The 13,557-nt window shown below is 46.4% G+C and overlaps 1 protein-coding gene across 3 annotated transcripts in view; it reads left to right on the forward strand.

Annotated features, from left to right (window-relative positions):
* lrrc45 (leucine rich repeat containing 45) overlaps nt 1-13,557 on the forward strand; it is a 101,116-nt gene that overhangs the window by 38,707 nt on the left and 48,852 nt on the right. For all 3 annotated transcript variants that reach the window (XM_038777159.1, XM_038777157.1, XM_038777158.1), the window contains exons 9-12: nt 1,483-1,560; nt 4,162-4,297; nt 5,601-5,678; nt 8,072-8,183. In XM_038777159.1, the coding sequence (XP_038633087.1) occupies nt 1,483-1,560; nt 4,162-4,297; nt 5,601-5,678; nt 8,072-8,183 (404 nt within the window). The remainder of the gene's footprint in view (nt 1-1,482; nt 1,561-4,161; nt 4,298-5,600; nt 5,679-8,071; nt 8,184-13,557) is intronic.

Here is a 13,557-nt window from a genome sequence, read left to right on the forward strand (position 1 = left end):
GGTGCTCAGCAAAGCGATCACCCAGTCTGCGTTTGGTCTCTGCGATATAGAGGAGACCACATTGGGAGCAGCAAATGCGAATAGACCAGATTTGAAGAGATGCAAGTGAAACGCTGCTTAACCTGGAATGAGTGTTTTGGGCCTGGGATGTTAAGCATGGAAGAGGTAAAGGGGCAAGTGTTACACCTTCTTTGATTGCATGGGAAGGTGCCATGGATGATGGGAGAGGTACTGGTTATGGTGGAGGAGTGGACTAGATTATCTCGGAGGGGACGGTCTCTGCGGAATACTGAAAGAGGGAGTGAAGGGAAGATGTGTTTGGTGGTGGCATCATGCTGAAGTTGGCGAAAATGGCGGAGAATTATGCTTTGCAAAGGAGGCTGGTGGGATGAAATGTGAGGCCGAGGGGAACGCTATCCTTGTTCTTGGAGGGAGGGGAAGGGGCGAGGGTAGTGGTACGGGAGATAGACTGCACACTGTTGAGGGCCCTGTCAACAACTGTAGGTGGGAAATCACGGTTGAGAAAGAAGGAACACATTTTCAAAGCACCATTTTGGAAAGTGGCATCATCGGAACAAATGCAACAGAGGCGAAGGAGTTGAGAGAAAGGGATGGAGTCCTTACAGGGTGTAGGGTGCGAAGAGCTGCAGTCCAGATAGCTGGGGAGTCAGTGGGCTTGTAGTGGATATTAGTAGATAGTCTATTGGTGGAAATGGAGACAGAAAGATCAAGGAAGGGAAGTGTTTGAGATGGACCAGGTGAAAGTGATGGAGGGATGGAAATTGGAAGCAAAGTTGATGAATGTTTCCAGGTCCGGACGAGAGCATGAAGCAGCACCAAAATAGTCAGCAATGTATTGATAAAGGAGTTTTGGGAGGGGACCCGAGTAGGCCTGGAACAATGAATGTTTCACATACCCCATAAAAAGACAAGCGTAGCTCGGACCCATGCGGGTACCCATTGCTACACCTTTGATTTGTAGAAAATGGGGTGAGTTAAAGAAGAAGTTGTTGAGAGATAGAACAAGTTCAGCCAGGCGGAGGAGAGTGGTGGTGGATGGGAATTGTCCAGGCCTCTTTTTGAGAAAAAAACAAAGAGCTCTCTGACCATCCTGATGTGGAATGGAAGTGTAAAGAGATTGCATATCCATGGTGAATAGAATGCGTGGACACTCATATCTGTTAATTTTTTTTAAAGTCATTGGAGTAAAACATGAGGAAGCTGGTATCCAATGCAGGAACAGAATAGCCTTTTATATTAAAACCTGGTCTAATATAAGACAAGACTAAACTTTTCATGGATATTCATGATACTTGGAAGAAATTCACTGAAAGATTATTGAATGTCAATCCAGTCTTAATTCATATATTTTGTTAAATTTACTGAATGATTTAGCCATCCTCAAAGTGAAACCACTACCTGCTGCTGATAATTGTTAGTGATTTTTAATTTTTTTTTGTATTTTAATAAATTCCTCTTTAGGACTGTTGCAGTGCAAGTTGGACAGTTACAGGAAGCACTGACTGAAAAGAGTTCTATCATCAATTCTTTACGAGCAAAGTAAGAAGTGTTTCTTTTTTTGCTCCCAGATGGTCTACTATTTGAAAGCAGGGTTATACTCCAGTCCACACATTGTTGAGAAGAATATTTTCCAAGATTTGCTTCAAGCGGATCAATGTGAAATGTGTTTGGATATTTTCAATCCTACTGATATTGAGCAAAGCTTCTGTTGTCATTCATTGCTCATATTATGTTCACTTCTACACGTTGGTGCCAACTCTTCCCCCCCCCCCCCCCCCCCCCCCCCCCTCCCCCAGCGGCGCCGATCGTCGAGGATTCAGTGGTAATCTTTGAAGACATCAAGAAGCCGGATGAAGAGACGTCTAGCTCCAACACTGAAACCGAGGTGGACATTCTGCCACCGCCTGTGCCGCCCGTGCCGGTTCTCAAGGCCACACCACCGTCCAGATGGTCATCAAGTAAACGGCACTCCCCTGTCCGATATACACCTCCTGGCACCCCAAGATCTGCGCCTGAACGCCATCCACAAGCAAAACAGTCGAAAGGCCCGGCCCACTTACCCATAGGACCATAAGACATAGGAGCAGAATTAGGCCACTCGGCCCATCGAGTCTGCTCCGCCTTTCAATCATGGCTGATATTTTCTCATCCCCATAACCTCTGATCCCCTTATTAATCAAGAACCTATCTGTCTCTGTCTTAAAGACACTCAGTGATTTGGCCCCCACAGCCTTCTGCGGCAATGTGTTCCACAGATTCACCACCCTCTGGCTGAAGAAATTCCTCCTCATCTCTGTTTTAAAGGATCATCCCTTTAGTCTGAGATTGTGTCCTCTGGTTCTAGTTTTTCCTACAAGTGGAAACATCCTCTCCAAGGTGGCTGCCAAGCTGGTGCCCCTGCACGAAGCAGCCTCCACCCGCTCCCAAACCGACCCCGTACCCACCATCCATTTCCTTATCATGGCTATGTTAGCAGCCCAGTAGCAGTTGCTGAGGTTCGGCTATGTTATGGCTATGTTAGCCCCCCTTGCTACGGTTCCATTCCAGCACCCCCCTCTTTACCCGCGGGGACTTCCCCACCCAAACAAATCCCAGGATGATTTTATTGATTCTTGTAAAGAAGGACCGCGGAATGAAAATAGGGAGACTTTTGATGAAATCTACATCCTCCCAGTTTGGAGCGTAAACATTCACTAGGACCACCTTCACCCCCTCAAGCTTGCCCTGGATCATGAGAAATCTACCCCCCCCCCCCACCTCCCCCATCCGCAACTGGGCTGTCCGCCTCAAACTTAACACGTTTGTTAATCATGATCGCGACCCCCTCCCCCCGCCCCGCCCATCAACACCACCTCCCCAGAACAGCCCTGTTCGAGCAATCGCTCTGGGACCGAGACAGAGAGAAAACAAAGCAACGTTCCCAGCCTCTGGTCAAGTCGCTCCACCGCTTTCTGGAGCGGTTCCAAATTATCCCGCTTCAGTGCTGCAAAGCTCTCTTTCCTGCAGCATGTTGTCCAGTGCTGCCTGGACCGTCCTTTCCGTGTTCCGTTCATCGGCCATCTTTCCTCCCACTTGAGCTGCCACACCACATTTGTTCAGCCCCTTCTTCGCCTGTTTTCGCTCCCTTCTGCTCCTTAAGTCCATACAACTCTGTATGGATTCAGATCTAGAGTGCTATTGTTTTTCACTCCAGCGCTCAAAAGTTCAAAAAAGTCGGGGGAAAAGGTCTTAAAGTCAGACTGGAGCAAGAGCCACCAATGTGCGACTTACTCCTTCATAGCCGCCACCGGAAGTCAAGAAGGAGTCTTATAACCCCAGTGGAGATCCCAGGATCAGGAGGGGGCTGGTTTAGCTCAGTGGGCTAGACAGCTGGTTTGTGATGTAGAACAAGGCCAGCAGCGCGGGTTCAATTCCAGTACCAGCTGAGAATTCTGAATTCTCCCTCTGTGTACCCGAACAGGTGGCGGAATGTGGTGACTGGGGGCTTTTCACAGTAACTTCATTGCAATGTTAATGTAAGCCTACTTGTGACAAAAAAGATTATTATTATATGATTTCCCTCGACCTCCCCAGAATATGAACTTCCCCTTTAAGGCAGGCAGGACCTCCCCTGGGGGTGTTCCCATTTACAAGGAGAGCCCCTGTTGTATAAAAACATTGGCCTAGCTGCAGGACGGGGAAGGATATCCTTAGGGGAGTGGAGGAGTATTGTAACTGCATTGGAATAAACCTTGTTCTCTAATTTCTACCATCGTCTAGTGGTTTTGCTTATCGCGGATTCAACATTTTCACTGAATAATTCCCATTTGTGTCCTGTGTCTTAAAGTTCTCTGTTCCTGCGGTTCTCTGTGTATTTGAAGTTGTAATCTGGTTTACTTTGTGTAATTTTACATTTGAGAGCCCCTTTTTCCCTCCACCCACTCACTTAAACACCTTCTGATTGTGAAGCTTAAATCTTTTCTCACAGCTTATTTCTTTATACTTGACATCAGTTTTATTGCTATTTTCTGTATCCTTTTTACTTATGACAATATGATCACGACTGAGCACAGCGTCCTAAGTGTCATCCACATTATTTGTTTAGAGTGTTCTTCCTGAATATTCTTTCCTCACTAGACTTCCCATTGTATTCTGTTCTAGAGTGCAAATGACAGAGGCTGCTTTGACATTATCAGAACAAAAGTCAAATGACCTGAAAGAGTTCCTAGAAAAGACAAGAATGGAAAAATTTGAGTTGAAAGAGATGCTCTGCAAGGAGCTTAAGAATGACCAAGAGGTAATAATTGTGCCTTTTGAACTTCTAGAAAAAACTTTCACTGATGTGAAACTGGATGCGTCTATCTCTTTGTAGTTAGCCAACAGGTGTTCCGCATAGGGCGAAATGAGCAATTAGCTTCATTGCCATGTAACAACTTTAAACAATGCTATCTAAGTTTTTTATACAATATGACTTCTGGGCTGGATGGTGTGAATGTTCAGATAAGCCAAATGGCCATTTACCGTATTATTATCTCCTAACTCTCAAAATGAATTGGATATAGATATTGTGAGTTTGTTAATGACTCTTTAATTCAAAAGAACACAGCAAAGCAATACAAAGCAATCAGTGATATGCTAAAAAATCATCCAAAATACACCAAAAACAAAACCACCAGCTTTCAAGCCAGCAACCTCCTGCCCCAACAGTAACCCCACTTCGGTGGAAAGGCACCCAAATGAACAGCACAACTACCGGAAAAGGACACACACTGATGCGGGGCACGGTGAGAGAGAGAGAAAACACCCCATCCCTCCCAAGATATATCATTGAAAAGGAAACATTTGTTAGTGCAATGGGGAAAGAGCAGACAAGTTGAACTAATTGCATAGTACTTTCAAAGCACCAACACAGACATGATTGGCTGAATCATGTCCTTCTATGCTCTGATTGTAGTGTTGCAGAGACCTAATAACATTGACTTGCACCTTCAGTTGCTTGAGACTATAGTTGTTTCATCTGCTTTACGAAATGCAGTGAAAGGTTGTCTTGCTAGCACATATGCCAATCAAATACTTGTATTTCAAATTGATCATGAATGCTTCATAGCTTGCTGAAACATTACTGCCATTTATTGAATGTTTTCATGTCAAGGTGCCCATTAATTGGCATTTTGCATTTCATATTTGATAAATGGGTATGTCAGAATTGTGGGTAGAATGCAGATTTCAAGATTTCGCATTGGTAGAAATGACAGTATCGCCCCAAAGGTTGTGGTGCAGCATTTCTACCTAGTTCCTGCTGCTGCAAAGCTGCCAGAATTTTCAACTTGCACTGAAAATGGGCAGCCAAAGAATCTGTCATTTATGCATAAGACTACTTTTAATTTACCAATCAACGTCCAAGGCCATTTTTTGTTATCAATGGATGGAGCATGTACAATGCACATTGCCGATTTGTCACCAGGCATTGAGCAGTCTAACCAGTGCTTCTTAGAGGGTTCATTCCCGATCACTCAAAATGCAGCAGAACTGATCAATTTTTCTTTATTTCTTTTTATCAAAAATATCTATATTCTGATGCAATTTGTTTTCCCCACCAGGAAGCATGTAATCGAGAGGCAAAATTGACCCGGGAGTTAAATACAGCAAATGGAAAAAACATGGAGCTCAAGAACAAGGTAGTTATGATATCTACATCAATTAAACTGTGTCTTCAGACACTTGAAATGAATTAAGTCTTCATGTTGGATGTTTTACGGAATGTGTACTCTTCGGCTAAGGTTGTTCTTAAGGCAAATTAAAACACCTTGTTTTCATAACTAAGACATTCTGGCAACTGTTACTGCAAAACGTTTGCAGAATATTCAAAACTGCAATCACTCCTCTTCCTAAAGTATTTTTTTGCACTAAAAGATTTGGGGTTTTGAAAGTTAGTATTTCTTTGTTATGGTAGTTTTCTGATCCACTCAAACTTGCACTGCAATATTCAAAAGGGAAAATAGGGATTCTGGGATGTGTCTAAAAATGTTCCAAGGATTGACAAAATATTTTGAGCTAGATATTGATTTGCCATCTGCAGTAATCTTTCCTAAGTTAGATTTAGGTGGATGTAGGAAAAGGGGACAAAGCAATGTTGTAGCAGAGCAGGAAAATGATCAGGACTTCAGTGGATACATGAAAACATTCATTTCGAACAAATGACCAGTTTCCCTGTTGTGAAATTGCATGGTTTGTGTTCTTTAAGTTTTCCAAGTGTCTTTTAAGTATTTGGTATCTATCTGAACGAGGTTGCCAGTAAAAGATTACCATCTCTTTCAAATTTTTATGTTAACTGGGTTTTGTCTTTTTGGCGGGCAGCCACTATTTACTCCACAGTTTTGTTCTCTATACTGAGGCGGCACTGTAGCACAGTGGTTAGTACTGCTGCTTCACGGCGCCAGTGACCTGGGTTTAATTCCCGGCTTGGGTTACTGTCTGTGCGGAGTCTGCACGTTCTCCCTGCGTCTGCGTGGGTTTCCCCTGGGTGCTGAGATTTCCTCCCGCAAGTCCCGAAAGATGTGCTGTTCGGTGATTTGGACATTCTGAATTCTTCTTGTGTACCTGAACAGGACCGTAGTGTGGCGACTAGGGGATTTTCACAGTAACTTTATTGCAGTGGTAATGTAAGCCTACTTGTGACACTAATAAAGAGTATTATTATTATTTAGGCAATTTTTATTTCTGGAATTAATTGAAATCCAAATTTATTTGATTAATTTTGAAACTTCAGAGATATGCAGATTGTGCCCATGAATCAGTAACTTATCTCCAATCTACAACATCATTTGCATTTTTCCCTCCATTATCGCCACACGCACGCCATGTTGCCGGAGATAAAGAGCCCATCGTTTACCCTTTCACTTCTCTGTTCATACACTATGGGCTGGATTCTACAATCGTTAGACTGTTCTTCCCTCGAAGCTGAATTGTTTCAGTTTCGCGCTGGCACTTGGTGTGTCCCTTGACTGCAAGCGATTCCGTTGCAAATCACACTATCACGTCGCCATTTTGAGCGGGCGGCCAGATAGTGAGGTCCAGTTGCTGGCACCCCCTCCCCACTGTAATGCAAACCCTGATATCCCCTTGCATTGTGGGGGAGAGGGGACCCTTTGATGGGCCTTGGGGGCACCTCCTTAAGTATATAATGCCTTGGCTTAAAACGAGTTCCACCTCAGTAGGGACACACTGGCAAATACTTGTACATGCCTGAATGAATCCCTGCCCAGGGGACTGGAGAATCACTGAGGTGTGGAGAATCTGGTGCCCAGCCCCTTAATAGGATACAAATGCATCATTTTGACCTCTGCATCCTCAGGCTGGTGCGGGGCACAAACCACAATGCTGCTGCCAGCGGAGAACCAGAGCATCGGAAAGGGCACCAATCCCGTTTTTGCCCTGTCGCTGGATCCTCCGCTGCATTGGGAACTCCACGACAGGCAGTGGAGAATCCAGCCCTATTATTACAATGAAGGAGTCCTAGATGAAACAAATGATTCTTTTAAAGATGAACAACAAATTATATTTTGAAGATAACATTTATTTTATAGATAGACATTGAAGCTTGAAATGTACAGTATATAATTGCTGAAAACCAAAGGAGTTATTTAATAACAGTTTTCAGCTGGTATTGTGCGATAATTGATAAAAATTGCATCTCATTTTCACACACAGTTCTGTGCACAAGTTAGTGATCTGTTTCTAGTGGTGATTTAGCTTCATGAAATTGGGACCTCTGTTAACCATTTTCAACTTGACATTTCCTAACAAATGTTTGTGGTGCTTTCACAATGGAGATTTAAACCTTTCTAAAGGCAACTGCATTGTATAGAATTACTTTTAGCGTTGCACAAGGCACAAGACGCCAGTAAAATTTGATCATTTCTGCTTCAGTAACCTAATTTAAACTCGTCAGAACTCATTGTTTTAAGCCATTTAGCTGTGCAATGAAGACAATGATGTCTTCACCACAATGATATCTTCACCCATTCCTTGAATCTACAGTAAATGATTATTTTGTATTCTTGTCAAACAGGTGGATGAATTAGACCGAAGATGTAATGTCCAACATGATCAGATTTGTCAGCTGAAACAAGAATTGGCCAATGTGACTGCTGAGATGAAGCAGAGAATTCTACAAACTGAGGGTAATCTGATTTATGAGATAAATAGTTGAACGATTTGTCATGGGTAGAAATTTCTGCCAGCGGGATTTTCTGCCCTGTGGTTATCCATAGTAAATATTTCTCTGCTAATTTTAACATTTTCTTCGAAAAGTGCATCAGAAAATGTCTTCATTTTACAGGATAAAAGTATGTGCATTGTGAAAATTCTTTTGGCCTATCCATAATTAAGTGAATCCAGTGCAGCACAGCTCCGAATCTTAAAGCTTTCAGCACTGCTTGCCACTTCCTTTGGGGGCGATTCTCCCAAATGGAGCCCAAGTGTTCGCGCCGTCGTGAATGCCGTCAGGGGGCCAGCATGGCGCTGGAATGGTTCACGCTGCTCCAGCCTCCCATTTGGCGCGGTGCCAACCCGCGCATGTGCAGTTGGGCTGGCCCGGCGTGGGGCTCGGAGAATCGCCCCCTTTATCTCTGCAAAAGAAACCTTTCAAGACTTTGTTTTAAAATTAAGTTTTTTGGTAACATTCCTAATTTAAAAAAATATGTATTTTTGTTCTCCTTTTTCACAATTTTTCTTCCGAATTTACACCCAACAACAATCAATAGCCAACAACAAATATCTCAAACCCCATAACAGTAACAACGATCCCATCCTCCCACCATGCCCAGACATCAGCCCGCATGTTAACATAAACAAATGACAAAGAAAAAAAAAGGAATCAGGGATTACCCATAGCCATCTTCAACATACACAGTCCCCCTCCCCCCGCACCTCACCCACCCAACTAATGTTCGATGTTATCCAGTTCTTGAAAGTGCATAATAAATAGTGCCCATGAATTGTAGAACCCCTTCGAGCTTCCTCTCAGTTTGAACTTAACCTTCTCAAGGGTCAAGTATTCCAACAGGTCCCCCCCGCCACGCCAGGGCACAGGGTGGAGAGGCCGCTCTCCATCCCAACAGGATCCGCCTTCGGGCGATCAACGAGGCGAAGGCTATGATATCTGCCTCTGCACCCGTTTCCAACCCTGGCTGATCCGACACCCCGAATATGGCCTCCCGGGGACCCGGGTCCAGTTCACATGCACCACCTTGGAAATTACCCTAAACACCTCCTTCCAGTACTCCCCAAGCTTTGGACAGGACCAAAACATATGAACGTGATTAGTTGCCCCCCCCAGCAACATTCACACACATCTTCTACCCCTTCAAAGAATCGGCTCATCCTTGCCCTCGTGAGGTGTGCCCTGTACACCACCTTCAGCTGTATCAGCTCCAACCTCGCACAAGAGGTGGAGGCATTCACTCTCCGGAGCACCTCACACCAGACCCCCTCCTCTATAACCTCCCAATTCTTCCTCCCACTTCGCTTTGATCCCCTCAAGTAGTGCCTTATCCTTTTCCAACATAGCTCCGTATACCGCTGACACTGTCCCCTTCTCCAGTCCAGTTGCCGCCAGCACATCCTCCAACAACGTGGAGGCCGGTTCCTCCGGGAAGCTCTGTATCTCCTTCCTGGCAAAGTCCCGAACCTGCATATACCTAAACACTTCTGCCTGCTCCAGCCCATACTTCGCTTCCAGCTCCCTCAATCCTGCAAATCGACCCCGAGGAAACAAATCTTTTAGAGTCTTAATCCCCTTCTCTTCCCATTTCCGAAAGCTTCCGTCCCACCTCCCTGGCTCAAATCTGTGGTTCTCCCGGATCGGCATTTCCCACGACCCAGCCCCCAACCTGAAGTGTTGGTGAAACTGCCTCCAGATTTTCAATGAAGCTATTACTACCGGACTCCCTGCGTATTTCCCCGGAGCTATCAGGAGCGGGGCCGTTGCTTTTGCCTTCAGCCCCGACCCCCTGCACGAACTCGCCTCCATCCTGACCCACTGGGAATCAACCCCTCTGACCCAGCTCCGCACCTTCTCCACATTCGCCGCCCAGTAGTAGTACATCAGGTTCGGGAGACCCAAACCCCCTGCCTGCCTTCCCCTCTGTAGCAGCACCTTCCTCACTCTGGCCACCTTCCCTCCCATATAAACAAGGTAATCCTCCCCTCAATCTCCCTGAAAAAAGACTTTGGCAGAAAAATCGGTAGGCATTGAAAAATAAACAGAAATCGCGGCAACACACTCATTTTAACCGCCTGCACCCGACCCCCAGTGACAGAGGGAGACCATCCCACCTTGCCAGGTCGGCTTTCACTCTCCCCACCAAACTAGTGATGTTGTATCTGCGAAGCCTTCCCCACTCCCGGGCAACCTGCACCCCCAAATACCTAAAGTGAGTCCCTGCCCTACGGAATGGCAGCCCCACCACCCCTGCCCCCACCCCCGGTTGAGACACCACGAAATACTCACTCTTGTCCAAGTTCAGCTTGTACTCAGCGAAAGACCCAAATACCTGCAGCAACTCCAATATTTATCCTATCGACGCACTCGGCTCCGACACATACAGCAGCAAGTCGTCGGCATACAACGACACCCTATGCTCTATCTCCCCACCCCACCCCCCACCCCCCCTGCACTATTCCTTTCCATGCTCCCAAACTTCTTAATGCGATGGCCAACGGCTCAATCGCAAGCGCAAACAGCAGGGGGGACATAGGACATCCCTGCCTCGTCCCACAGTGGAGAGAAGTATCTCAAACTGATATTGTTCATGAGGACACTCGCCTTCACAAATTCTACCCAGTTCACAAATCTTGGTCCAATCCAAAACTGTTCCAGCACTGCCATCAGGTACCCCCATTCCACCCGATCAAATGTCTTCTCGGCGTCCAGTGCCACCTCAACCTCTGTTTCCTTCCCTTCCGCCGGTGCCATAACGACGTTCAAGACCCTCCTAATATTCAAAAACAGCTGCCTCCCTTTCACGAACCCTGTCTGATCCTCACCTATCATCTTCGGAAGGCACCCCTCCAGCCTACCCGCCGGTACCTTTGCCAATACTTTTTCGTCCACATTAAGAAGTGAAATGGGCCTATACGACCCACACTCTGTCGGATCTTTATCCTTTTTAAGCAACAGAGAAATAGATGCCTGCCCCAAGGTTTGCGGCAGCACTCCCTTCCCTATCGCCTCTTCAAACATCCCTACCATCAGGGGTGCCAACTTATCCTTAAATTTTTTATAATATTCCACCGGAAACCCATCCGGCCCTGCCACCTTCCCCGACTGCATCCTCCCAATCGCGTCTTTTATCTCCTGCTCCAGTATTGCTCCTTCTAATGTAGCCTTGTCTCCCTCCCCTAGCCTCGGGTACTCCAACCCATCTAGAAATTCCAGCATCTCACGGTCTCCCCCAGGTGGCTCTGACCTGTACAACCTCTCGTAGAATTCCTCAAAAACCTTGTTAATCAGCTCCGGAGCCACCGCCAACTTCCCGGCCCTATCCCTTACCTGAAGAATTTCCCTTGCTGCTGCCTCCTTCTGCTAACATGGCCTTGTCTCCATGTTCATAAACTGCACCCCTCGCTCGCCTCAGTTGGCGCACCGCCTTCCTGGTGGACAGTCGGTCGAAGCTCGCCTGTAGTTCCTTCCTCTTTCCCAGCATCGCTGGGTCCCCATCCTCTGCAAAACTCCTATCTGCCTCCAACATCTCATCTATTAGCCTCTGCCGCTCCAACCTCCCCTCTTTGTCCACCCTGGCCTTAAACAAAATTACCTCACCCCTCACTACCGCCTTTAGAGCCTCCCTGACGACTGCCATTGACACCTCACCCGTACAGTTGAATCTTATATATTCCTTAATTACCTTTTCAATTTTTTCACAGAATACTTGGTTCCCCAAAAGCCCCACATCCAGTTTCCACCCCGGCCTCTGCACTACCCCCTTCTCCAGCACCATATCCACCCAATGTGGCACGTGATCTGACACAGCAATTGCAGAGTATTCCGACCCCTTGACTCCAGCCAGCAAAGCCTTTCCCACCACAAAAAAGTCAATCCGCGAGTATACCCTATGGACTGCTGAGAAAAACGAGTACTCCCGTTCCCCTGGGTGCAGGAACCTCCCTGTTTCTCAGAAGGGAAGGGAGAAGAGGAACAGAGCACTTGTCATTGGGGACTCCATAGTTAGAGGAACAGACAGGAGGTTCTGTGGGAACGAAAGAGACTCACGGTTGGTGTGTTGCCTCCCAGGTGCCAGGGTTCGTGATGTTTCTGATCGTGTTTTTGGGATACTTAAGGGGGAGGGGGAGCAGCCCCAAGTCGTGGTCCACATAGGTACCAACGACATAGGTAGGAAGAGAGATGGGGATTTGAGACAGATATTCAGGGAGCTAGGGTGGAAGCTGAGAGCTAGAACAGACAGAGTTGTTATCTCTGGATTGTTACCCGTGCCACGTGCTAGCGAAGTGAGAAATAAAGAGCGAGAGGAGTTGAACACGTGGCTACAGGGATGGTTCAGGAGGGAGGGTTTTGGTTTCCTGGATAATTGGGGCTCATTCTGGGGTAGGTGGGACCTCTACAAACAGGATGGTCTTCAACTGAACCAGAGGGGTACCAATATCCTGGGAGGGAGATTTGCTAGTGCTCTTCGGGGGGGGGGGTTTAAACTAATTCAGCAGGGGGATGGGAACCTAAATTGTAGTCTCAGTGTACAGGATGTTGCGAGTAGTGAGGTCAGGGATAGGGTTAAAAGTTCGAAAGAGGGCACCGGCAAGCAAGATGCTGGTTTGAAGTGTGTCTACTTCAACGCCAGGAACATCCGGAATAAGGTGGGTGAGCTTGCAGCATGGGTTGGTACCTGGGATCTCGATGTCGTGGCAATTTCGGAGACATGGGTAGAGCAGGGACAGGAATGGTTGTTGCAGGTTCCAGGATTTAGATGTTTCTGTAAGAACAGGGAAGATGGTATAAGAGGGGGGGGCTGTGGCATTGTTAATCAAGGAAAGTATTACGGCGGCAGAAAGGACGTTTGAGGACTCGTCTACTGAGGTAGTATGGACCGAGGTAGGAGAGGAGAGATCACCCTGTTGGGAGTTGTCTATAGACCTCCGAATAGTTCCAGAGATGTAGAGGAAAGGATTGCAAAGATGATTCTCGACAGGAGCGAGAGTAACAGGGTAGTTGTTATGGGGGACTTTAACTTTCCAAATATTGACTGGAAATACTATAGTTCGAGTACTATAGATGGGTCAGTTTTTGAGCAGTGTGTGCAGGAGGGTTTTCTGACACAGTATGTAGATAGGCCAACAAGGGGCGATGCCACATTGGATTTGGTACTGGGTAATGAACCCGGCCAGGTGTTAGCTTTGGAGGTAGGTGAGCACTTTGGTGATAGTGATCACAATTCGGTTATGTTTACTTTAGTGATGGGCAGGGATAAGTATATACCGCAAGGCAAGAATTATAGCTGTGCGAAAGGCAATTATGATGCTATTCTGCAAGATTTAGGATGT

This window comes from Scyliorhinus canicula, chromosome 18 (genome assembly GCF_902713615.1).
Source record: "Scyliorhinus canicula chromosome 18, sScyCan1.1, whole genome shotgun sequence".
Classification (NCBI taxonomy): domain Eukaryota; kingdom Metazoa; phylum Chordata; class Chondrichthyes; order Carcharhiniformes; family Scyliorhinidae; genus Scyliorhinus; species Scyliorhinus canicula.